The following is a 27,482-nucleotide window of genomic DNA, read 5'->3' as shown; positions in this document are numbered from 1 at the left end:
ACATTCTTAAAATAAAGTGGTGATCCTAACTGACCTAAGACAGGGAATTTTTGCTCGGTTTAAATATCAGGAATTGTGAAAAACTGAGTTTAAATGTATTTGGCTAAGGTGTATGTAAACTTCCGACTTCAACTGTAGGTGTTTCTTTTGTCCAGGTGGGAAAGGGCAGTGTGGAGTGCAATAGAGATTGCATCATCTGTGGATCTGTTGGGGCGGTATGCAAATTAGAGTGGGTCTAGGGTTTCTGGGATAATGGTGTTGATGTGAGCCATGACCAGCATTTCAAAGCACTTCATGGCTACAGATGTGAGTGCTACCGGTCGGTAGTCGTTTAGGCAGGTTACCTTAGTGTTCTTAGGCACTATGGTGGTCTGTGCCCATGTTGGTATTACAGACTCAGACAGGGAGAGGTTTAAAATGTCAGTGAAGACACTTGCCAGTTGGTCAGCGCATGCTCGCAGTACACGTCCTGGTAATCCGTCTGGTTGGGGTATGTACGTATGGTTACTGATGAAGCCAATGACTGATGTGGTGTACTCCTCAATGCCGTAGGATTCCAGGAACATATTCCAGTCTGTGCTAGCAAAACAGTCCTGTAGCTTACCATCTGCTTCATCTGACCACTTTTTTATTTATCTCATCACTGGTGCTTCCTGCTTTAGTTTTTGCTTGTAAGCAGTTATCACCAACCTCCTGTGATGGATATACTGACAATATACATGTCTCTCCACACAATGGGAGTCGTTGTCCACAAAGGAGCATGGCGGGCTGTCTTGCTCCCTCCTACCCTCTCTTTGCTCCCTGCCTGTTTCAATACACTGGTGTCAGAAGTGGGATCGGACCTTGCATCCACGACAGTGCGTGTGCTTGGCCGGAGAGCGCGTTCCTGTAAGACGTAGAGTCGCAAGCTAACGCGAGGACGTGCTCTTTGAAAGGAGTAGTGTAACGCCTATGGGTTTATAAGCGCGGATATCGACTCTGCCGCTCGAGCATGCTTTTGCGGCAGAGTCGATATCCGCGCTTATAAACCCAGGGTCGTTACATTATATTAGTACACTCGTAACAACTTAAGATTTACGAAACTCCTATTCGATCAAATAAACCATTCATTTTTGTTGTTGACCAAATTCGACACTGATTGACTTTGACGCCAACTGCTGGAGGGAGACCAATTTTTCCGCCGAGTTGAGCATCTCCCTTCCTCCAACCCAACCTCTGTTTAAAAATGACATTTGAGAGAAACGGTATGAATGGGCGGGATTTATAACTTGTGACTGTAGTAACTAGTGACGACCAAAGCCCGTGCACAAAGAATGTCAACAGTGACGTCATTGGGTCCTAAAAAAAGTGATAGAAAAACCGCCTATTTGGATTTATGTCACTGGGTATACATGTATGGGTTTCTTTTTTAACCGTTTTTCATTATTATTCCATATGTGAACAAAATAAGGGTGTTATAGATCGCAAAATTATAAATATTAGATCTTACCTTTTCAAATTCATGTCAATCCAATCCAGGTTTATTTTTGGACAGCATTATTTCAGGCCCAAGTGTTTCGGCGTTATTCAATCATGGCGGAATTGAAGGTCTTTGGAACTGAGGTGGATCCTCAGTAAAGAAAAACATATTTTTCATATTTTGGTGTGTGCAACTTCCGTTGGATTAATATGTAATAATGTATTGATCTTTTCAATCAGGACTGTCATAACGACGTTGCAACACTGCATGGTAAGTTGGAAGAAGGAAAGCTACCAGCTAGCCGAATAGCTAGCTATCAAACGTCGTTAACTTACTCCCAGGGGGATGTTTGCACAACTTGACATGCTTGATAGTAGCTAGAACTATGCAAACAGTTTATCTTAGTGTTACATATTATACAAATATATATTTATTTGCTGTAATGTTGTATTTTGAGTGTCATGCACTCTCAATTTAGTACTTAACGCGTTAACTCGCTAATGTTGTTGTGCAGGCTAACGCTGGTTTTGCAAACCAGAGTAAGTCATTTGGCACCCGTAGGCTGCTTCTAACTATCTAGTGTCACTGTTTAGCCACGCAACTAAATGCGCTTTCTTCCTATGTCAATGATATTAGGACGGTAGAATTGAAGGAGTATTTAAACCTCGTAATGAAAGGATGTCAACAGGTATCAACCAATGATATGTATTAACCCTAGATGACTGACAGGGGGCGTTGTTTTGAAGCTACCGCGCAGGCATTCTGGTACGATCATCTCTTTTCACGCCACTTCCATTCCAGGTTAGGATCATTTATGCAGCAGGCTAGGAGACTGAGGTTAGGAAAAGGGTTAGCGTAAAAAATAGGAAAAGGGTTAGTGCTCTCCTAACCTGCTACGAAAATCACTTCTTAAAAGTGTGTCCCATTTGGTGCTCCTCTGTTGGGGGGGAGAAATAAATAAAAAATTAAGAGGTACGATTACAAATATCCTACCAACGGGACATCAAAAACTGTAATATCCTATGTTTCACGGAATCATGGCTGAATGATGACATGGATATACGCTGCACCGGCAAGACAGAACAGCACACTCGGCACCACAGACAGATGCTGGCACAAAGACCTCACTCAGTCAGCTGTATAAGGAAATAAGCAAACAGGAAACCACTCACCCAGAGGCGGCGCTCCTAGTTGCCGGAGACTTTAATGCAGATAAACTTAAATCAGTTCTACCTAATTTCTATCAACATGTTAAATGTGCAACCAGAGGGGAAAAAATTCTAGATCACCTGTACTCCACACACCCGTACAAAGCTCTCCCTTGCCCTCCATTTGGTAAATCCGACCACAACTCTATCCTCCTGATTCCTGCTTACAAGCAAAAATTAAAGCAGGAAGCACCAGTGACTCAGTCTATAAAAAGTGGTCAGATGAAGCAGATGCTAAACTACAGGACTGTTTTGCTATCACAGACTGGAACATGTTCCGGGATTCTTTCGATGGCATTGAGGAGTACACCACATCAGTCACTGGCTCTATCAATAAGTGCATCGAGGACGTCGTCCCCACAGTGACTGTACGTACATACCCCAACCAGAAGCCATGGATTATAGGCAACATTCGCACTGAGCTAAAGGGTAGAGCTGCCGCTTTCAAGGTGCGGGACTCTAACCCGGAAGCTTACAAGAAATCCTGCAATGCCCTGCGACGAACCATCAAACAGGCAAAGCGCCAACACAGGGGTAAGATTGAATCATACTACACCGGCTCTGACGCTCGTCATATGTGGCAGTGCTTGCAAACTATTACAGACTACAAAGGGAAGCCCAGCCGCGAGCTGCCCAGTGACACGAGCTAAATCACTTCTACGCTCACTTCGAGGCAAGCAATACCGAGGCATGCATGAGAGCATCAGCTGTTCCGGACGACTGTGTGATCACTCTCTCTGTAGCCAACTTGAGTAAGACCTTTTAAACTGGTCAGCATTCACAAGGCTATGGGGCCAGACGGATTACCAGGACGTGTGCTCCGGGCATGTGCTGACCAACTGGCAGGTGTCTTCAATATCATTTTCAACATGTCCCTGATTGAGTCTGTAATACCAACATGTTTCAAATAGTCCCTGTGCCCAAGAACACGAAGGCAACCTGCCTAAATGACTACCGACCCGTAGCACTCACGTCCGTAGCCATGAAGGGCTTTGAAAGGCTGGTAATGATTCACATCAACACCATTATCCCAGAAACCCTAGACCCACTCCAATTTGCATACCGCCCAAACAGATCCACAGAGGATGCAATCTCTATTGCACTCCACACTGCCCTTTCCCACCTGGATAAAAGTAACACCTATGTGGGAATGCTATTCATTGACATCAGCTCAGCGTTCAACACCATAGTGCCCTCAAAGCTCATCACTAAGCTAAGGATCCTGGGACAAAACAACTCCCTCTGCAACTGGATCCTGGACTTCCTGACGGGCCTCTCCCAGGTGGTGAGGGTAGGTAGCAACACATCTGCCACGCTGATCCTCAACACAGGGGCCCCCCAGGGGTGCGTGCTCAGTCCCCTGCTGTACTCCCTGTTCACCCACGACTGCATGGCCAGGCACAACTCCAACACCATCATTAAGTTTGCAGATGACACAACAGTGGTAGGCCTGATCACCGACAACAACGAGACAGCCTATAGGGAGGAGGTCAGAGATCTGGTCGGGTGGTGCCAGAATAACAACCTATCCCTCAACATAACCAAGACTAAGGAGATGATTGTGGACTACAGGAAAAGGAGGACCGAGCACGCCCACATTCTCATCGACAGGGCTGTAGTGGAGCAGGTTGAGAGCTTCAAGTTCCACGGTGTCCACAACAAACTAGAATGGTCCAAACACTCCAAGACAGTTGTGAAGAGGCCATGACAAAGCCTATTCCCTCTCAGGAAACTAAAAAGATTTGTCGTGGGTCCTGAGATCCTCAAAAGGTTCTTCAGCTGCAACATCGAGAGCATCCTGACTGGTTACATCACTGCCTGGTGCGGCAATTGCTCGGCATCTGACCGCAAGGCACTACAGAGGGTAGTGCGTACGGCCCATTACATCACTGGGGCTAAGCTGCCTGCCATCCAGGACCTCTACACCAGGCGGTGTCAGAGGAGGGCACTAAAAATTGTCAAAGACCCCAGCCACCCCAGTCATAGACTGTTCTCTCTACTGCCGCATGGCAAGTGGTACCGGAGTGCCATGTCTAGGACAAAAAGGATTATCAACAGTTTTTACCCCCAAGCCATAAGACTCCTGAGCAGGTAATCAAATGGCTACCCGGACTATTTGAAATGTGTGCCCCCCCAACCCCTCTTTTATGCTGCTTCACCTCTCTGTTTATCATATATGCATAGTCACTTTAACAAAACACTCATGTACATACTACCTCATTTGGCCCGTCCAACCCGTGCTCCTGCATTTTGGCTATCTGCATTGTGTACCACCCACCACCCCCTCTTTTACGCTTCTGCTACTCTATCATATAAGCATAGTCACTTTAACCATATGTACATACTACCTCAATCAGCCCGACTAACCGGTGTCTGTATGTAGCCTCGCTACTGTTATTTTTCACTCTCTTTTTACTGTTGTTTATTTCTCTACTTACCTATTGTTCACCTAATACCTTTTTTGCACTATTAGTTAGAGCCTTTAAGTACCGTAATTTCCGGACTATTAAGCACACCTGAATATAAGCTGCACCCACTGAATTTTTTAATTTTTTTATTATTTTGAACATAAATAAGCTGCACATGTCTATTAGCCGCAGGTGCCTACTGGTACATTGAAACAAATGAACTTTGCACAGGCTTTAACGAAACACGGCTTGTAATAAAACATTTGCAGTAAGCTTTAGTTGTCTTTTTTGCACTGAGTCAATTCCTCACGCTGCTGTTTCCAACGTCTTATCATCGACTCATTAAGACCAAGCTCCCGTGCAGCAGCTCTATTTCCTTTTCCAACAGCCAGATCAATCGCCTTCAACTTGAAAGCTGCATCATATGCATTTCTCCGTGTCTTTGCCATGATGAGGGTGACAAAATGACTACCGTAATCAGAATGATGGGAAGTTTGGGAGCGCTCGATTTAATCTAAACAGTAAACAAAAAAGTTTTTGACCTTAACCCGTTCGGCAATTTCATTGGTCTAATGAAAGCTTCATGCCGCCATAAGCACGTCACAGAATGTGTTTTAAAAAAAACATTTAAAACGGGAAAAATCCATATATTAACCGCGTCATTGTTTAAGCCGCGAGGTTCAAAGCGTGGGGAAAAAAGTTGCGGCTTATAGTCCGGAATTTACGGTAAGCATTTCACTGTAAGGTCTACACCTGTTGTATTCGGCGCGCGTGACAAACTTTGATGATGATGATAATAATAATAATAATAATAAAAAAATATATATATAAGGATTTTGGAAGCTATAGAAATGCTTTTATTCTACACTTTGTTTTTGACAAGTATATTCCATTATAGACACCTTAATGCATAATTCAAAATGATATGTTAACTGAACATAAAAATGTATAAAAACATACTACTTAAAGCAGTTTTTCTTTTAGAGAATACTGTTACTGTCCCCACTACAACAAATAAATACTTAAATACATGTAATTTTGTCCTTGCAACATTTGATTGAAATACTGTAGTATTCCATTCATTTCTATTGAGTACTGCGCCTTAGGAGTACCAATATGGCCGACAGGTGGCTTCAAAGCCTCTCATTGGCCATTACATAACATCCGTAATCCAGGGTTTATACACATAATTGGTACCAACTCAGGGAATAAGCTTACTAATAACAATAGACCGGTGGCTTATGTTAGTTAACTAGCTTGTATCAATCCTGATTTGGAAGCTGCTGGCAATACTTGTTTATGGTTTAATAATATCCATGTTCAGATATGGAACTTCTATTACTGACATCCAAATTGCATTATCCAGTTCTGATATATTATGACTTATCGGTACACAGTGCTAGACCTTCTTCCACCATTACTTTGTACATGAAAGGTACCCTGACACTAAGAGTTGGAGAAACATATTCATATTTCAAATAAAGTATTTGTAGTGCATGGATAATCTAGAAGATTACATATTTGACATGTCCTCTTCTCTTCTGCTCACTCTTAATGTAGTTGATGATTCAGCAGGAGAAACCGCAGCTGGCCGGCACCATGCCTGTGGTGTGGCCCACCCTCCTTGACTTGGGCAGGGATGAGTGTAAGAGAATCCTCCGTAAACTTGGTAAGTGCCTTTCAACTTATCCGGCCTCTGGCTTGCCTGATGCATGAAGTGATTTGTCACTTTCAAAGAACCCCAAATGTTACTGCTATTTCAGAGTAAAAGTTGTTTTTAATGATTAACCATATTGTTTCAACAGAGCTGGAGGCGTATGCCGGTGTTATCAGTGCTTTGCGAGCCCAAGGCGACCTCACCAAGGATAAGAAGGATCTCCTTGGAGAACTCACTAAAGTCCTCAGGTAAACCAGCAATGTCACTGTATATTTTTCTCATAGCTAGAGGAACCTATGAAATATGGGGCCTTTTTCTTAATAAAAACAAACTTGGCTTGTGACTTAATTGCTCATACTTTCTTTGCTAATACTGTATGGTTGTCTCCTACAGCATTTCAACAGAGCGTCATCGTGCAGAGGTCCGTAGGGCAGTCAATGATGAGCGCCTTACCACCATTGCCTATCAGTAAGTCAAGTTACCCTCTTAAGATGATCAATACTAAAACTACATACACATTATGACCTACTAGTACACGCATCAGCCCCTCAATTTATCATACATTTACCATGAGGAGTACACCACATCAGTCACTGGCTTTATCAATAAGTGCATCGAGGACGTCGTCCCCACAGTGACTGTACGTACCCCAACCAGAAGCCATGGGTTACAGGCAACATTCGCACTGAGCTAAAGGGTAGAGCTGCCGCTTTCAAGGTGCGGGACTCTAACCCGGAAGCTTACAAGAAATCATACTATGCCCTGCGACGAACCATCAAACAAGCAAAGCGTCAATACAGGGCTAAGATTGAATCGTACTACACCGGCTCCGACGCTCGTCTTATGTGGCAGGGCATGCAAACTATTACAGAATACAAAGGGAAGCACAGCCGCGAGCTGCCCAGTGACACGAGCCTACCAGACGAGCTAAATCACTTCTATGCTCGCTTCGAGGCAAGCAACACTGAGGCATGCATGAGAGCATCGGCTGTTCCGGACGACTGTGTGATCACTTTCTCAGTAGCTGACATGAGTAAGACCTTTAAACAGGTCAACATACACAAGGCTGCGGGGCCAGACGGATTACCAGGACGTGTGCTCCGGGCATTTGCTGACCAACTGTCAGGTGTCTTCACTGACATTTTCAACATGTCCCTGATTTGAGTCTGTAATACCAACATGTTTCAAGCAGACCAACATAGTCCCTGTGCCCAAGAACACGAAGGCAACCTGCCTAAATGACTACAGACCCGTAGCACTCAAGTCCGTAGCCATGAAGTGCTTTGAAAGGTTGGTAATGGCTCACATCAACACCATTATCCCAGAAACCCTAGACCCACTCCAATTTGCATACCGCCCAAACAGATCCACAGATGATGCCATTTCTATTGCACTCCACACTGCCCTTTCCCACCTGGACAAAAGGAACACTTATGTGAGAATACTATTAATTGACTACAGCTCAGCGTTCAACACCATAGTACCCTCAAAGCTCATCACTAAGCTAAGGATCCTGGGACTAAACACCTCCCTCTGCAACTGGATCCTGGAAGTCCTGACGTGCTGCCCCCAGGTGGTGAGGGTAGGTAGCAACACATCTGCCACGCTGATCCTCAACACTAGAGCTCCCCAGGAGTGCGTGCTCAGTCCCCTCCTGTACTCCCTGTTCACCCACGACTGCATGGCCAGGCACAACTCCAACACCATCGTTACGTTTGCACACGACACAACAGTGGTAGGCCTGATCACCGACAGCGATGAGACTGCCTATAGGGAGGAAGTCAGAGACCTGGCCGGGTGGTGCCAGAATAACAACCTATCCCTCAACGTAACCAAGACTAAGGAGATGATTGTGGACTACAGGAAAAGGAAGACCGCCCCCATTCTCATCGACGGGGCTGTAGTGGAGCAGGTTGAGAGCTTCAAGTTCCTTGGTGTCCACATCACCAACAAACTAGAATAATCCAAACACACCAAGACAGTCGTAAAGAGGGAATGACAAAGCCCATTCCCCCTCAGGAAACTAAAAAGATTTGGCATGGGTCCTGAGATCCTCAAAAGGTTCTACAGCTGCAACATCGAGAGCATCCTGACTGGTTGCATCACTGCCTGGTACGGCAATTGCTCGGCCTCTGACCGCAAGGCAATACAGAGGGTAGTGCGTACGGCCCAGTACATCACTGGGGCTAAGCTGCCTGCCATCCAGGACCTCTACACCAGGCGGTGTCAGAGGAGGGCCCTAAAAATTGTCAAAGACCCCAGCCACCCCAGTCAGAGACTGTTCTCTCTACTGCTGCATGGCAAGTGGTACCAGAGTGCCAAGTCTAGGACAAAAAGGCTTCTCTGCAGTTTTACCCCCAAGCCATAAGGCTCCTGAACAGGTAATCAAATGGCTACCCAGACTATTTGCAATGTGTGCCCCCCCACACCCCTTTTTTTACGCTGCTGCTACTCTCTGTTTATCTCATGCATAGTCACTTTAACCCTACGTAAATACTACCTCAATCAGCCTGACTAACCGGTGTCTGTATGTAGCCTGTCCTTTTACTGTTGTTTTATTTCTTTACCTACCTATTGTTCACCTAATACCTTTTTTGCACTGTTGTTTAGAGCCTGTAAGTAAGCATTTCACTGTAAGGTGTTGTATTTGGCGCACGTGACAAATAAACTTTGATTTGATGACAATTGTATTTGTCTTGTCAAGCATGTCAGGTCCCAACAGCTCCTCAGAGTGGTCCATCGAGGGGCGTCGGCTGGTCCCACTGATGCCCAGACTGGTCCCCCAGACTGCCTTCACTGTGACGGCCAACGCAGTGGCCAGCGCCACAGCCAATCAGAACGCTTCGCTTCTGCTGCCTGCCGAAACAGGAAATAAAGAAGGTACGATCAGACAGCTCAAGGTGGAAATTGCTCTTAACCACAGATCTAGGATCACATTACCTTGCTCCTAATCTTAACCTGAGGGTTAATCCATTTGAATTCAATCACTTTTTGACAGCACCTCTTTTGATTTGAACTAAACCTTCCATATGTATTTGCCCATTTAAATTGACTTTTTGAACCTGAATGCCAAAGTATTTAAGAGATAAAAGTGCTCATACTTGACCTATTTTACATGCCCCCGCCATTTCACTGGAAAAGATAAACTATTCAGATATGATATCATTTAAAAGCTTACGAACAGGGTTGTCAAAATATTTTATAATTTCTAGAATTTGTTTAATTTAAAAGTTTAACTTAAATGTCAATTATCTAAAAATGTGTAAACTCAGACTTTAAAAAAAATATTACCATATGTTGTAGCTTAGACCCTATTTTACGTCATCTGGCCCTGTCAGTAGTTAGGAGTAACTTTCTACCTGCAACATCAACTGAAGAGGGAGGAAGACATTAAATGATTAATCACTTATGTCTCCTTATAGTGTATTTTTATATGAAGCATGGTTGTTATTTGTTTGCAGTGGTTGTTTGCTACTCCTACACAAGCACCACTTCCACCAGTGCCACGGTGCCCAGTGGCAGTGCAGCAGCCACGGTGAAATCCCCCCGTCCGGCCAGCCCCGCCTCAAACATGGTGGTGCTGCCCAGCGGGAGCACCGTCTATGTGAAAAGTGAGTGTCAGAACAGAGATTCCATGTTTGTTTATTATTTTACTTTGGAAAGAAAAATAAGTGTTATTTAAGAATTTTGCATTGGTTAATAAGGAGTCTCCGGTGTGACACTCACTAAACAGAACCTGAAGTCTGTCAATGTTTTTCTGCATTCTTTGTCTCCGTCTGTATGTTTCTCTCTCTCTCTCTCTCTCCCCCAGGCGTGAGCTGCTCGGATGAGGACGAGAAGCCGCGTAAGCGGAGGCGGACTAACTCCTCAAGCTCCTCCCCTGTGGTGCTGAAGGAAGTGGCCAAGGTGGCCCCGCCCATGTCCAAGACCATCACTATGCCGGTGAGCGGCAGCCCCAAGATGAGCAACATCATGCAGAGCATCGCCAACTCCCTGCCACCGCACATGTCCCCCGTCAAGATCACCTTCACCAAGCCCACCACCCAGACAACTAACACCACCACGCAGAAGGTGAGCAGGACAGAACTGACTATTGTTCAGTATAAAGCCTCTTGTTCTATAGGCAAAGAGTCAATATAGTGAGGTGTGAGCCAGATAATATAGGAATGGTTGGATATGTTTGAATGATCGTAAGTGATTGCATACTGTTTGCAAACTCGATTGTAAGTGATTGTGTACATGACCTTGATTGTAAGTGGCTGTGTAATTTACTGTATAATGTATGTTTTGTCAGGTGATCATTGTGACGACCTCTCCAAGCTCCAACTTCGTTCCCAACATCCTGTCCAAGTCTCACTCACACAACTACGCGGCGGCCATGTCCAAGTTGGCGTCCACCTCCATGCTGACCTCGGCTAACCAGAAGCAGACAGTGTTCATCCCGGCCAGCTCTAGTCCCTCCTCGGCCCCAAACACGGTCGCTGTGACCACCATGGTTTCTTCCAGCCCGTCTGTGGTCATGTCGACAATAGCGCAGGGTAGGTTTGAATGTCCCACAATAGAATGTCCCACTTCCTGCAGTGTTTTCAAATAGTTTGTTTACTCAGGATTTATTACCGGCCTTCGCCCAATTTAGACAAAGATTGTCTTGTTCTAGCTACTAAGACCTTTCATGTATACAACATTTTATTGAAACTGGAGTTGTACTGAATTGTGTGTATCTGATTGGTCCTTGAAACTGACCACTATTGCTTGTCCTCCTCTCCCTGTGCCAGGTGGCTCGTTGACGGGCATGAAAGTGGCCTCCGCCAGGCTCCCCTCTCCTAAGACCATGGTGGGCTCTCCAACCCAGATTCTGGCCCAGTTCCCCAAGCAGCACCAGCAGTCACCCAAGCAGCTGCAGCAGGGCTCCTCCATGGGGGCCGGCGCCATGGGCCAGGCCCAGTCCTCCACCACTCTCCCCGGCTCCAAACCCACCATCCAGATTAAGCAGGAGTCAGGTGAGTACAGGGCGTGATACCCAAATCTACTGGTGTTAGTACTCTACCCTGAGTGTGCAAGTGTACAGAAAGTGTTAATCATGTATTTAACTAATGATTTGTCTAATTGTACCTGTAGGTGTGAAAATCATCACCCAGCAGATGCAGCCCAGTAAGATCCTGCCCAAGCCCTCCTCTGTAGGCATGTCCAGCAGCAGTTCCTCCCCCATCATGGTTGTCAGTAGCAACGGGGCCATCATGACCACCAAGTTAGTGTCTCAGCCCACAGGTGTGCCTTCTCACATACTGCTTTTCAACTGTTACACTAGTGTATACACACGGATGTTTTACTAGGTAAACATTGTTTCCAAAGCTAGGGCTGACAGTGAGGACTTGTGAAGAACAAAATCAACAACCTCTGCATAATCTAAACAGTTGCTTTGTGAGGAGGTATTAACCATTGATGGCGTAAACCCATGTTCAGTTAGCCATTATGTAAATGCTGCCAGAAAAGCCCCAGTGGCTTTCTTGGTCCCAGGTTAGAGCAGGTCCACCGAGGCCATGGCCCAGTGAGTCCCAGGAGCCAGGCTGTGGAGGTGGAAACACAAAAGTCTGAGGCTGTTTGGTAAAATACCAAGGTAAATCCTCAAGTGTAAATGCACCAACAGTAAACTCACAAAACAGACAACTGTTGTCCAAACATGTAAATAATACACAAGGACAGTACATGTCTGCACTGGTTTGGATAATCTGTGTTTTAATCCTTTATTACTTAGTGTGTTTCTTATTTCTCGTTTGCTTTTTTCTAGTAATACATTGTTATAGATTTTTTGCATTGTTGGGTTTTGAGTTTGCAAGAAAGTCATTTCACTGTACTTGTGCATGTGACATTAAAACTTGAAACTAGATATTGATATGAAGAAATACTTAGCGAAGCTCTGTCAATTTTTTTTCTTTAAGTTGAGGAAAAAAACATTGATTTTGTGCAGGCACCCAGGCCACATACTCAAGGCCCACTGTGAGCCCCTCCATTGGCGCCAGGATGGCGACGTCAACCAGTGGTGCCACCTACGTCAAGACCACCAGTGGTAGCATCATCACGGTGGTCCCCAAGTCTCTAGCCACACTGGGCGGCAAGATCATCAGCAGCAACATTGTGTCTGGTGAGTTTGACAGTTCTGTAGTGTTACTAGGGTTTCGGTGGGGGGGGGAATTTACCAGTGATGTTTACATTTACCAGTTAACTACTGGAATTTTTTATACTTTAAAGGATTTTAAATAATTTACATAACAAAATGTTTTTTTTTTTTTTTTTCATATGAAAAATAGAATCACAAAGCTGTCAAACATCCTCAGTATAACCTATCAACTTAGTCAATACCGTTGCTGTTTAATATGAAGGTTTCTGTCTGGATTAAATTTGTTATTTTACTATGTCAATGTATCTTTGTTGTAAATACTTTGGGGCTGAACTGGTGGAAGTTGTGAAATAAGTGAATGGTTGGAAGCGTTGCAGAGTAAATTGCAGATTTGTTTTAATTTTTTTTAAATTAATTAGGCTATTTTCTCCTAAACCATATTGTCTATCTACTAGAAACTCATAGACAACATGGACACGGATATAAAAATGTATATGAATATATACAATGGTGTTAAGTATTACTTTAAAATACTTTAAAGTACTAAAGTAGTTTTTTGGGGTATCTGTACTTTACTATTTATATTTTTTTACTTTTACTAAACTACATTCCTAAAGAAAAGAATGTACTTTTTACTCCATACATTTTCCCTGACACCCAAAAGTACTAATTATATTTTGAATGATTAGCAGGACAGGAAAATGGTCCAATTCACGCACTTCTTAAGAGAACGTTTTGGTCATCCCTACTGCCTCTGATGTGGCGGACAAAATAAACACATGCTTCATTTGTAAATTATGTCTTAGTGTTGGAGTGTGCCCCTGGCTAATTGTTCATTTATTTATTTTTAAGAAAATGGTGCCGTCTGGTTTGCTTAATATAAGAATGTGAAATAATTTGTACTTTTCATACTTAAGTATATTATAGAAATTACATTTACTTTTGATACTTAAGTACAGTACCAGTCAATAGTTTAGACACCTATTAATTCCAGGGTTTTTATTTATTTTTACTATTTTCTACATTGTAGAATAATAGTGAAGACATCAAAACTATGAAATAACACATGGAATCATGTAGTAACCAAAAATGTGTTAAACAAATCAAAATATGTTTTAGTTTCTTCAAAGTAGCCACCCTTTGCCTTGATGGCACACTCTTGACATTCTCTCAACCAGCTTCACGAGGAATGCTTTTCCAACAGTCTTGAAGGAGTTCCCACATAAGCTGAGCACTTGTTGGCTACTTTTCTTTCACTCTGCGGTCCAACTCATCCCAAACCATCTCAATTGGGTTGAGGTCGGGTGATTGTGGAGGCCAGGTCATCTGATGCAGCACTCCATCACTCTCCTTCTTGGTCCAATAGCCCTTACACAGTCTGGAGGTGTGTTGTCAGTCATTGTCCTGTTGAAAAACAAATGATAGTCTGACTAAGCGCAAACCAGATGGGATTGTGTAGCCATGTTGGTTAAGTGTGACTTGAATTCTAAATAAATCAAAGACCGTGTCACCAGCAAAATTTCATAGTTTTGGTGTCTTTACTATTATTCTACAATGTAGAATAGTACAAAAAAACAAACCCTTGAATGAATAGGTGGGTCCAAACTTTTGACTGGTACTTATATATAGCACACGCTACATGGCCATAAGTATGTGGACACGTGCTTGTCGAACATCTCATTCCAAAATCATGGGCATTAAATGGAGTTGGTCCCCCCCCTTTGCTGCTATAACAGCCTCTACTCTTCTGGGAAGGCGTTCCACTAGATGTTGGAACATGGCTGCAGGGACTTGCTTCCATTCAGCCACGAGCATTACTGAGGTCGGGCGATTCGGCCTGGCTCGCAGTCGGCGTTCCAATTCATCCCAGAGGGGTTGAGGTCAGGGCTCTGTGCAGGCCAATAAAGTGCTTCCACACCAATCTAAATTGTCATGCTGAAACAGGAAAGGGCCTTCCCCAAACTGTTGCTACAACGTTGGAAGCACAGAATTGTCTAGAATGTCATTGTATGCTGTAGTGTTAAGATTTCCCTTCACTGGAACTAACAGGTCTAGCCCGTAGCATGAAAAACAGCCCCAGACCAATTATTCATCCTCGCATTCGGGCAGGTAGCGTTCTCCTGGCATACCTCAAACCCAGATTAGTTTGTCGGACTGCCAGATGGTGAAGTGTGATTCATCACTCCAGAGAACGCCTTTCCACTGATCCAGTGTCCAATGGAGGCAAACTTTACACCACTAAAGGCCGACGCTTGGCATTGCGCATGGTGATCTCGGCCATGGAAAACCATTTTGTGAAGCTCCTGACAAGCAGTTATTGTGCTGATGTTGCTTCCAGGGGCAGTTTGGAACTCTGTAGTGAGTGTTGCAACCGAGGACAGACTATTTTTACACACTACGCTCTTCAACACTCAGCGGTCCCGTTCTGTGAGCTTGTGTGGCCTACCACTTCGCGGCTGAGCCGTTGTTGCTCCTAGACGTTTCCACTTCACAATAACAGCACTTACAGTTGACCGGGGCAGCTCTAGCAGGGCAGAAATTTGACAAAATTATTTGTTGGAAAGGTGGCATCCTATGATGGTGCCACGTTGAAAGTAACTGAGCTCTTCAGTACGGGCCATTTTACTGCCACTGTTTGTCTATGGTGGTTGCATGGCTGTGTGTGGCTGAAATAGCAGAATCCACTAATTTGAAGGGGTGTCCACATACTTTTGGCTATGTAGTTAATCCAGTATACATTTAATACAGTTTACATAGATTAGCAAAATTACCAATTTAATTACCAAAACAATTATTCTGTTTACTTTTGCAACCCTAAGTGTTACGAATTTTTGACTGAACATCTAGTTGCAGAATTGTCGAATTATAGTGACTTCAAATGTTGTGTTTTGGCGAACCTTTTAGATGTTCTTTCCCCCTTCCATTGCAGGTACAACAACTAAGATAACCACCATTCCTATGACGTCCAAGCCCAATGTTATTGTGGTGCAAAAGACCACTGGCAAAGCAACGACCATCCAGGGCCTGCCTGGCAAGAATGTGGTCACCACACTGTTGAATGCAGGGGTCAGTTCAACATGATTGTTATTATAAATGAAACCATTGTAATTAAGACTTTTTTTTTATGTTAGATTTTATTTATCTAGATTCTAAGTAATTATATTTCAGAAGTGTTCAAATGTATTGACCCTAAAACGTATTTTCAATTTTTTTGGTAGTTATAGTTTAGCCTTTCCGTCTGATCAGTCTATTGCTTTCAGCTCCATATTATGCATTTACATGTTTATTTTTTCAGTTGTCATTTAGCAGACGCTCTTAATTCATAGCGACTTACAATTAGTACATTAATCTTAAGCTCTGGTCAAAAGTAGTGCACTATATAGGGAATAGGGTGCCATTGGTTACAGAACCAAAATATGAATGCCTCTGTGCCATAGGGTGAAAAGACCCTGCAGGGTGTGCCGGGGTCCAAGCCAGCCATCATCACAGCCTCCAGACCCATCACCAAGATGATCGTGACCCAGCCGAAAGGCATGGGCTCAGGGGTGCAGCCCAACAACACCACTAAAATCATCCCCACCAAAATAGTGTACGGCCAGCAGAGCAAGACCCAGGTCAGTAACAGTCCAATGCTGTCTGTAGGGTGAAGTTGCCCCTAGATGCTGGCTCTTGGGTCAGTTTTGCCTTTACCCCACTAATGGTTAGGGTTGGGGAAGCTGATCCTAGAGCTGTCTGTACCCTGGGGAAACTTCACCCCGGAGCGTCTCAGCCACTCAACGAGTAGTGTGAACGAGATCATTTCGAACTCAAAGCTCTTTGTCTTGGACACAGTTCTTTCGGAAAGTTTTCAGACCCCTTGACTTTTTCCACATTTTGTTACGTAACAGCCTTAACTTAAAATGGATTGAAAAATAATAATAATTCCTCGTCAATCTACACGTAATACCACATAATGAAAAAGCAAAAACAGGTTTTTAGAATTTTTTTGTAAATGTATACATTTAATTTACCACAGGTGGACTCCAAGTTGTAGAAACATCTCAAGCATGAGCAATAGATACAAGATGCACCTGAGCTCAATTTCGAGTCTCATAGCAAAGGGTCTGAATACTTATGTACCTAAAGGTGTTTGTTTTATTTTTAACACATTTGCTAAAATCTCTAAACCTGTTTTCGTGGCCTCCGGTGTGGCGCAGTCGTCAGTTGAACGGTGTTTCCTCTGACACATTAGTGCGACTGGTTTCCGGGTTAAGCGAGCAGGTGTTAAGAATTAGCACGGCTTGACGGGCCATATTTCGGAGGATGCATGACTCGATCTTCGCCTCTCTCGAGCCCGTTGGGGAGTTGCAGCGACGAGACAAGATTGTAATTACCAATTGGATTTCACAAAATTGGGGAGGACAAGGGAGGTAAAATTACAATTAAAAAAATATATATATAAAAAAAAATGCTTTGTCTCTGGGTTATTATGTGTAGATAAAATATATTAATAATACATTAATAATACATTTTTAGAATAAGGCTGTAACGTAACAAAATGTGGAATAAAGGAAGGTTTCTGAATACTTTCTGAATGCACTGTATATTTTAACTTCTGTCCTGAATTACCAATGCATCAGGTCAGTGTAACTTTAGGATTGCAAGACCATACCGCTTTAAATAGGCACATTAGTTAAATGTATGATGCAAAAAAAGGAACACCAGTACACTTGACATTGGTCTCAGCTGTGCTGTACTTTATGGAGCAACAAGAACTATTTCTCTGGTGCCATTCACTGAGCTCTTCTAGGTGTGTAATATCGAATATAACGTTTTTTAAACATTGTTTCCTGTCCAGGTGCTGATCAAGCCCAAGCCCATCTTCCAGACTGCAGTGTTGAGCGAGCAGACCAGGCAGCTGGTGAGCGAAACACTGCAGCAGGCGTCCAGGGTGGCTGACGCACAGGAGGGGGCGCTGAAGGATGAGTCAGGTGGCATAGCCGAGGGCAGCTTCCCACCCGCCGAAGGCTCCCATGGCAGCAGTCACGGTACGTTGTGGCACTCCACATATCAGCAAGAGTACATGATATAGCCTGCAGCCTAACTACAAGAACAAAAAGGACACTCAAGTTAAAACTGTGTATTGTAGTCTCACACAGCTATTCACTACCTCATCTGTAGTATGAAAGTGTATCTATTTTCACAAGTATCCAGCTAAGTTCAATTCCCTTCACTTTCAAATGGTATAAACTCCACTCGCATAATATAATTATTTTAATTCCCTTTTACTTGAATGCCATGTCCAATTTAATTCCCACATCGACTGTAATCTAAAGGGAATCCGCACAATTCCATATGACTTGTTTTGGTTGTTGTCATTGGTCAGACTCCCAGCCCGTAGTGCACATCATCTCCTCCAGAGGGCAGGAGTGGGCCGATCAGCATGAAGTGTCGGTGGAGTCCGGCCCCACCATCATCTACCAGGACGTGTCTACGGGGAACGTGACCCAGTCGGCCACCTCAACCATTAAGGCCCTGCTGGAGCTGCAGCAAACCACAGGTGACTAACAGACTGACCACCGTCACCATGACAACTACCACACCACTTACCAGGGTTGGGGTCAATTCCATTTTAATTCAGAAACGGAGTAATCTTCATGGCAACAAGGCTAGTCACCTGTTAATAGTGCTTGTTATTATGGCTCGGATTCTATCCCAAGAGTCAGTGGAAGAACTCTGGGGGTTTTCCAAACCACTTCCCCTTTGTAATCTTTACTGCTGTGGACTGTTCACTGACTTCTTGTAAAATGCTGTTTGTTGCTTGATATGGTCATTGAGTGCAACTGATGCCTGATATACAAAAACATCCCCCTTTTAGTGTTTGCAGATAGAAACTAGATGGAGCCATTGCCATATTGCAGCTATCTAGTCCTTGCTATAGTGGTAGGGTTGGCTAATCTTGGCAGGGTTTTGTACCAGACCTGATTTTAAAATAATATAGATATTTAATTTGTACACCAGATTAGTTGAATTAGGTGTGTTAGGTGCTGTGCGAATATCCTGACACTGCAGCCCCTAAAACAACATGAAATTTAATACAAACGACTTGAGAAGAAAGCCCCAGCTTCCGACACCTCAGGTTTTCCACACATGGCCGACACACAATTTCTTACCGGTGTGATTAATAGGCCTGTGGCGCACACAAACACAGCCTGATAGCAGGTCAAGTGACTGGACTCTCTGGGACCTGATTCTGGGAGAATCGGATGTAAAAGTGTTTGTCGTTGGGGTCAGATTGCTCTGAACTCTAATTCTCATGTAAGTGACGGTACTTTGTCGTCCCGCGTCTTTCCAAATATGAATGGAGTAGTTGTTTATTAGATGACTGATGGTGACAGTCTCTGTTGCCTTTACAGTGAAGGACAAGGGTGAGGCGAAGCCCAGGCAGCACACCATAGACCTGAGCCAGATGGCTGTGCCCTTTCAGATGGCCCAGGACAAGAAGCAGCAGGATCCAGTCTCCCCTGGGACATCCACTGTAGAGACTGAACCATCCACTGAATACATCACTGCTGGTACATGAACTGACCACTCAGGTTGCCTCCCAATGGCACCCTATTCTCTATATAGTGCACTAATTTTCACTGAGGTCCAGCCCTGTTCAAAGGTAGTGCACTATATAAGGGATAGGGTGCCATTTGGGAAGCGAGCTCAATGAAACATTTCTCCTTGGGCATTACACACAGCCAAGACACTATAATCTGTCTTACTTTTTAGTTTTTCAGATTTGATCAATTGTCATATAACACTGTATTGTCATCACTTTAGGAGGACACCTAAAAAGATCCCCAAAGTGATATGGTGTTCACTTTCTTTTCATACTGTTTCATTGTGAAATATATTGATGTACAGTACCAGTCAAAAGTTTGGACACACTTTGGCATTCTTTCAACCAGCTTCATGAGGTAGTCCCCTGGAATGCATTTCAGTTAACAGGTGTGCCTTGTTAAAAGTACATTTGTGGAATTTCTTTCCTCCTCAATGCGTTTTGAGTCGATAAGGTAGGGGTGGTATAGAGAAGATGGGCCTAAAAGACCAAGTCCATATTATGGCAAGAACAGCTCAAATAAGCAAAGAAAAATGACAGTCCATCATTACTTTAAGACATGAAAAACTTAGAAAGTTTCTTCAAGTGCAGTCGCAAAAACCATCAAGCGCTATGATGAAACTGACTCTCATGAGGACCACCACAGGAAAGGAAGACCCAGAGTTACCTCTGCTGCAGAGGATACGTTCATTAGTTACCAGCCTCAGAAATTGCTTCAGAGTTCAAGTAACAGACACATCTCAACATCAACTGTTCAGAGGAGACTGCGTGAATCAGGCCTTCATGGTCGAATTGCTGCAAAGAAAGCACTACTAAAGGACACCAATAAGAAGAAGAGACTTGCTTGGGCCAAGAAACATGAGCAATGGACATTAGACCAGTGGAAATCTGTCCTTTGGCCATAGCATTCTGCAGGAATACGCCATCCCATCTGGTTTGCGCTTAGTGGGACTATCATTTGTTTTTCAACAGGACAATGACCCAACCCACCTCCAGGCTGTGTAAGGGCTATTGGACCAAGAAGGAGAGTGATGGAGTGCTGCATCAGATGACCTGGCCTCCACAATCCCCCAACCTCAACCCAACTGAGATGGTTTGGGATGAGTTGGACCGCAGAGTGAAGGACAAGCAGCCAACAAGTGCTCAGCATATGTGGGAACTCCTTCAAGACTGTTGGAAAAGCATTCCAGGTGAAGCTGGTTGAGAGAATGCAAAGCTGTCATCAAGGCAAAGGGTGGCTACTTCGAAGAACACTTTTTTTTGGTTACTACATGATTCCATGTGTTATTTCATAGTTTTGATGCCTTCACTATTATTCTACAATGTAGAAAATATTAAAAATAAAGAAAAACCTTTTAATGGCTAGGTGTGTCCAAACCTTTGACTGGTACTGTATATCATAGTTCGTCACCCCTTAATGATATTACACCTTGGATGGAAAATTATACACTTTCCTACTCATGTATTCAGGGGTTTACACACAATCGTAGCCCTTAACCACGCAGAAATAAGCAAAGTGAAAAAACAGCAGGCTGTTCTATACTTAGCTGTACTCACTAAAGAAGGTCTCGAAATAATGCCGTTCCGAGTAATTGAGAGCAATTCCATGTTAAAAACAGGGTTTCCATCCAACCTTTTTTATGCGAGTAAAGTATGTCAGATAAAACATTTTAATGATAGGCAAAATACAATAGACAAGGTGGGATATTTTTGTGTCGGGAAAATTAATTATGCGATAAATGGTGGAAACAATTTTTTTATCCACAAATATTGATATAATAACCCTTATATTGAATTAAAGTAGGAGTCACCCGATGACATGCTGTGTGGTCCTCCCACAACGACTCGTCGGAAGAGCATGCAGTTTATTAGGCTACAGATGAAAAAAAAAATTAGGCTACAGATGAAAAAAAAAAAATTTAAAAAATGTATGAGTTGTATGAAATGTATGCATTCACTACTGTAAGTCGCTCTGGATAAGAGCGTCTGCTAAATGACTAAAATGTAAAATGTAAATGTAAGTTATGATGAACTTCAGAGGGTGGTGAAAGTACAAGGTGACGAGCTTGATTCTCCTTTCCAATAAATATCGAGGGTCTTATTCTGGTGACATGATTGATGTGTGGCTGCCATTTGACAAATAAAAATAATCTCGCTCTTTTGTCCATAATGATCTCATCATGTAGGCTATACGTGCGCTCTAGCCAACAGTGCTATCTGTGGACACTGTACTGTATCTGTTGGCTGGAGTGCACGTGCCTTTTATCTGCAACAAGTCAATTTAATGGAATCACCCCTCTGGTGGGAAAATGCGCATTTTGTTTTTAAGTGGATTTTAGAATATTCGCATGCATAATCTGTTGCCAATTGGATGGGAACCTAACTTATGATGATCTCTCTTTGTGCAGTTAAAGCCAGCCGGGCCGGACCATCCTCTGGAGGCGACATGGTCATGTCCGCTAGCCAGCAACTGGTGGCGTCCTCACAGAGCACAGGTCACACCCCCATGGTGGTCAAGTCCATCCCAACTTCCTCTGCGGTCACCGTCACACGCATTGTCCAACTGGTGAGACAAACGCCTACCTAGTATATGAACTTAAAAATCACATACATGTTCGTCTTTTGAATTCTTCTTTTCCTATGTTTTATCAAATCTTATAGTGCATGTTATACTGCATTATCTATCTCACTGGCATAGGATCTCACTGTTCATCAGGTAAGTGTACCAGTGTACAGTTGAAGTCGGAAGTTTACATACACCTTAGCCAAATACATTTAAACTCAGTTTTTAACAATTCCTGACATTTAATCCATGTAAAAATTCCCTGTCTTAGGTCAGTTAGGATCACCACTTTATTTTAAGAATGTGAAATGTCAGAATAATAGTAGTGATTTATTTCAGCTTTTATTTCTTTCATCACATTCCCAGTGGGTCAGAAGTTTACATACACTCAATTAGTATTTGCTAGCATTGCCTTTAAATTGTTTAACTTGGGTCAAATGTTTCGGGTAGCCTTCCACAATCTTCCCACAATAAGTTGTGTGAATTTTGGCCCATTTCCTCCTGACAGAACTGGTGTAACTGGGTCAGATTTGTAGGCCTCCTTGCTCACACACGCTTTTTCAGTTCTGCCCAAAAATAGTCTATAGGATTGAGGTCAGGGCTTTGTGATGGCCACTCCAATACCTTGACTTTGTTGTCCTTAAGACATTTTGCCACAACTTTGGAAGTCATTGTCCATTTGGAAGACCAATTTGTGTCCAAGCTGTAACTTCCTGACTGACGTTTCTTCAATATATCCACATAATTTTCCTACCTCATGATGCCATCTATTTTGTGAAATGCACCAGTCCCTCCTGCAGCAAAGCACCCCCACAACATGATGCTGCCACCCCGGTGCTTCACGGTTGAGATGGTGTTCTTCAGCTTGCAAGCATCCCCCTTTATCCTCCAAACATAATGATGGTCATTAGGGCCAAACAGTTCTATTTTTGTTTCATCAGACAAGAGGACATTTCCCCAAAAAGTACGATCTTTATCCCCATGTGCAGTTGCAAACCGTAGTCTGGCTTTTTTATGGAGGATTTGGAGCAGTGGCTTCTTCCTTGCTGAGCGGCCTTTCAGGTTATGTCGCTATAGGACTCGTTTTACTGTGGATATAGATACTTTTGTACCCGTTTCCTCCAGCATCTTTACAAGGTCCTTTGCTGTTGTTCTGGGATTGATTTGCACTTTTTGCACCAAAGTACGTTCATCTCTAGGAGACAGAACGCGTCTCCTTCCTGAGCGGTATGATGGCTGTGTGGTCCCATGGTGTTTATACTTGCGTACTATTGTTTGTATAGATGGACATGATACCTTCAGGCATTTGGAAATTGCTCCCAAAGATGAACCAGAGTTGTGGAGGTCTACAATTTCTTTTCTGAGGTCTTGGCTGATTTATTTTGATTTTCCCATGATGTCAAGCAAAGAGGCACTGAGTTTGAAGGTAGGCCTTGAAATACATCCACAGGTACGCCTCCAATTGACCCAAATGTTGTCAATTAGCCCATCAGATGCTTCTAAAGCCATGACATCATTTTCTGGAATGTTCCATGCTGTTTAAAGGCACAGTCAACTTAGTGTATGTAAATTTCTGACCCACTGGAATTGATACAGTGAATTGTAAGTGAAATAATCTGTCTGTAAACAATTGTTGGAAAAATTACTGCACAAAGTATATGTCCTCACCGACTTGCCAAAACTATAGTTTGTTAACAAGAAATTTGTGGAGTGGTTGAAAAACGAGTTTTATTGACTCTAACCTAAGTGTATGTAAACTTCCAACTTCAACTGTGTCAATATGCACCAATATACAGGTAACTGCCAAAATAATGGAAACATGAGGGATACAAATAGTGTTGAAAGCAGGTGCTTCCACACAGGTATAGTGTGAGTTAATTAAACAATTAACATCCATCCCATCATGCTTAGGGCCATGTATAAAAATGCTGGGCAGGCCATTATTTTGGCTACCATGGCTATGTCTCCATAGGATGACAATACCCCCATCCACAGGGCACGAGTGGTCACTGAATGGTTTGATGAGCATGAAAACTTAATAAACCGTATGCCATGGTCGTCTGTCACCAGATCTCAACTCAATTGAACACTTATGGGAGATTCTGGAGTGGCGCCTGAGACAGCGTTTTCCACCACCATCAACAAAACACGAAATTATGGAATTTCTCATGGAAGAATGGTGTTGCGTAGAGTTCCAGACACTTGTAGAATCTATGCCAAGGTGCATAGAAGCTGTTCTGGATCATGGTCGCCCAACACCCTATTAAGATACTTTGTTGGTGTTTCCTTTATTTTTAGCAGTTACCTGTATTTCCATATATACCACTATTGTCAATGATAGTATAATGTCATTCCAGGCGTCGGAGGGCCAGCTTATCCACAGTAAGCAGGTGGAGGAGATGGTGATGGAGGAGGGCGAACTAGAAGGGGACACCCTGGACCCCCAGACGGGCCTGTTCTACCGTTCCATCCAACTCGCGGCAGCCCCTGCCCCTCAGCACCACACACTCCCCCAACCCCAAAGCCAGTCACACTCTGAGCCCCAGTCGGAGCAGGGCAGACACATCCCCCACTCCACCCAACCCCCACAGCTACACAGCAAGCCCCAGATGAGCCAGCCTTCCTCCACCTTGGTGAAGAAGCCACCCCAGCTCCATGAGCAGTACCAGCCCCAGGCTCTAGGGCAGAGCCTGAAGGAGAGGCCCTCCTCTGCCTCGGGATCCCCCCAGCTGGTGGGCCTGGGCACCCCTACAAAGCCACCCTCCCTCACCCCCCAGCTCCCCAAGCTGCAGCAGGCACCCACCTCCCACCACAGGCCCATCCATACACAGCTGTCCCAGCCGCCACCCCTGCAGGCCCACCACCCGGTGGGTGCAGACAAGACCCCTTCCGCAAGCCTGGTGAGCATCATCCCTCTCTGATGGACCTCCAGGGCCCAGTGACTATTTTATTTATTGGTCCGGGACAGATCAGGTTGACACAGTGAATCATTAACTGTGCCATAATGCTTTAGAATAGAACTTAATTTAAACTTTATTTGCCCTCTAGATGGATTTTGTCTTACACATTTAAAAGCATTTACACCGAGTACACATTCCATACATGTAAATCTTGTTCTGATTCATAGCACTTCTCCCTTGATGGGCCTTTTTAAGATCAACGAGATAAGACAAAGCTCTGGGCACCATGACACAAATTCCGTTCCAATCAGATCAGTGTAATTTGTACAGTAGCACAGGGAGCCTGACAAAACCTTCACAGCCCTCCCTGTATGACAACCTGAAAATAAATTACCATTGTTTTTCATTCAAAAAGTGGCACCTGGGTTTGTAGAGTTTCCCCATGCCCTACACTAGTTCCAACCATAGAAATGGAAGGGGAAGCCCTTTCAGACTATGGCAATTTGACTAACACTCATGGGTACATTCAATATGGCCGCTGGTCTACATATTACAGAACATTGACTTGAATGGCAACGTCTGTTCTATTCATTTCTATAGTTCCAACCAAATTAGTTTTTCCCCTCTCTCTCCCCCGACACAGCCGCCAATCATCACCCAGGGCGCCAGCATCACCAAGATCACCTTCGGCGGTAGCAGCAGCCACCAGTCCCCGCCCGTGTCCAGCAGTGGCGAGGCCACAGCGAAGCTGGTCCCCGCCGAGCCCAGCAGCTCGGGCCCATCCGGCAGCGAGAAGCCTTCCGTTTCAGACATCCTCAAGATCTCCATGATGGAAGCGGAGATCGACCCTAGCGCCGAGCCAATGGTGGTGGACTCGTCCAGCGACTGCAGCCCCTACGGGAAGGGTGTGGGGGCAGGGGGAAATTTAGGTGTGTTGGGGGGCTCAGGCCCGGTCATCAGCAGCTCGGGGGCCTCCCTGCACCACTCATCCCACTCCAAGCCCCAGCACAGCCAGTTTAGCCGCATCCAGGGCCTAGTGGCCAAGGGCAAAGAAGACCTGGACGTCATTGAGGTACATTTCTGCGATTTCAATGATTTATGTTATAGCAAAGCATTACCAATTACATATTCTGAGCCATATGATTAACATTTCTTAAACATTGCTTATTATATAGGACAACAGTCATCTAAGCTTTTAACATCTATAGACAATAAAAGCTAAATAACATCCGTTACTCCCCTCCCCAGGTTATCCCTCGGTACTCTATCATGCCAGACTCCAGCCAGTCCAACGTGGTGGTGGAGCCCAGCGGCTTCCTGGAGATCAGCAACTACACCAGCCAGCGGCTGGACGAGGAGAGCGTCATGGAGCAAGAGGTGGACAGCAGCAATGACGAGGCCACCACTGTCAGCCCCATGGAGGGCTGCGCCGACCAGTCCCAGTGACCACTACACATGTCAACTCCGTCACATCACACACGATGTGTGACAGGGATGATGCAGAGATGAGGGTGATTACGGTCATCACAGTGACTTGTGGTTACCTCCCGACTGAGTTAGAACCCTAATGACTTCACGGTATTTGCATAACGGTATTTGATTAGATCAATTGTTGAACACCATTTTTGATTTGGTCTCCTTCGACAATGTAAATTTGAATACATGATAGTACAGTTTGAGTTTCTGACTTGTAATAAATAAGTCTGATAGCCTTCAGATCACTTCAGTTTGTTTAAAGTGGGCACATACAGTGCAGTGATTCAAGATTTGTCACAGACAATAATGGCTGACCATAAAGGGATTGTAGTAACCCTTGAGGAATTAGCACTTTGAAGTTGAAACAGTTGGTAAGAACAATTGTTGGAAGAAAAAAAGAAATGCAAACAAATAAATACACTTTCAACCTTGTTAGTTTGATGGGGGTTTCTGTTTTGTGTTCTCTCTGTGTAACTTTTTAGAATTTTAACTAAACTTTTATACAACAGCTTACAACTGTTTTTCTGTTACAGGACTGCACACAATTTGGCATTTGGTGAATGTCGTTTTGTACATGACCGATCAGTCCATATTAATGAATTGACCTTTCAACATGAGGAAATCACCAATGTTTCCACCAAATTATTATTTGCATTAAATCCTAGGGGTAAAAAGAAAGGCTTTATGTGAGGGCTAGATGTAAGCTAGGCTAGTGTGTGTGTGTGTGTGTGTGTTGGGAAGTTTCTGTGAATACCAGCACCCTTTTGTTAGTGCCATAAGTCTGGGTTGTATAATTTAAATTTTTGTCATTTAGCAGATGCTCTTATCCAGAGCAATTTACAGTAGTGAGTGTGTAGATTATTTTTTTTGCACTGGTCCCCCATGGGAATTGAACCCACAGCCCTGGCTTTGCAAGCACCATGCTCTACCAACTGAGGCTATACAGATTTTATGTGTGTGTTTACACAATGTGGTTGGTCTAACTGCTGTGTAGTCAGCGATGGAGATGGAGGCTAGCCATTGTGCTAACTTGCCTACAGAGCATCCGTGTACTGAACTGGCTGAAAGGGGAATCTGTCATTCATTATAGGGTGCTTTTGCCTTCTC

General features: G+C 43.9%; 1 protein-coding gene across 3 annotated transcripts; it reads left to right on the top strand.

Annotated features, from left to right (window-relative positions):
* Positions 1–1,365: 1,365 nt before the first annotated feature.
* emsy (EMSY transcriptional repressor, BRCA2 interacting) lies at positions 1,366–26,807 on the top strand. Of its 3 annotated transcripts, none has more exons than XM_014197834.3 (20): positions 1,366–1,729; positions 6,648–6,744; positions 6,881–6,980; positions 7,126–7,200; positions 9,437–9,612; positions 10,194–10,343; positions 10,544–10,803; positions 11,027–11,270; positions 11,508–11,732; positions 11,851–12,000; positions 12,701–12,874; positions 15,780–15,916; positions 16,288–16,464; positions 17,688–17,877; positions 18,216–18,389; positions 19,246–19,404; positions 21,845–22,002; positions 24,357–24,899; positions 25,543–25,971; positions 26,148–26,807. In XM_014197834.3, exons 1-20 carry the CDS (start codon positions 1,727–1,729, stop codon positions 26,343–26,345), a joined length of 3,819 nt encoding a protein of 1,272 aa, XP_014053309.1. In that variant the 5' UTR covers positions 1,366–1,726; the 3' UTR covers positions 26,346–26,807. The 3 variants fall into 3 exon arrangements, with proteins under 3 accessions (XP_014053309.1, XP_014053308.1, XP_082830848.1); XM_014197833.3 differs by having other exon boundaries at positions 6,636–6,744; XM_082974722.1 differs by lacking the exon at positions 1,366–1,729 and having other exon boundaries at positions 6,636–6,744.
* The last annotated feature ends 675 nt before the right edge of the window (positions 26,808–27,482 follow it).

This window comes from Salmo salar, chromosome 04 (assembly GCF_965601325.2).
Source record: "Salmo salar chromosome 04, fSalSal1, whole genome shotgun sequence".
Lineage (NCBI taxonomy): Eukaryota > Metazoa > Chordata > Actinopteri > Salmoniformes > Salmonidae > Salmo > Salmo salar.
The sequence above is the reverse complement of the archived record's forward strand: the minus strand, read 5'-3'. Positions and strand labels throughout refer to the sequence as shown.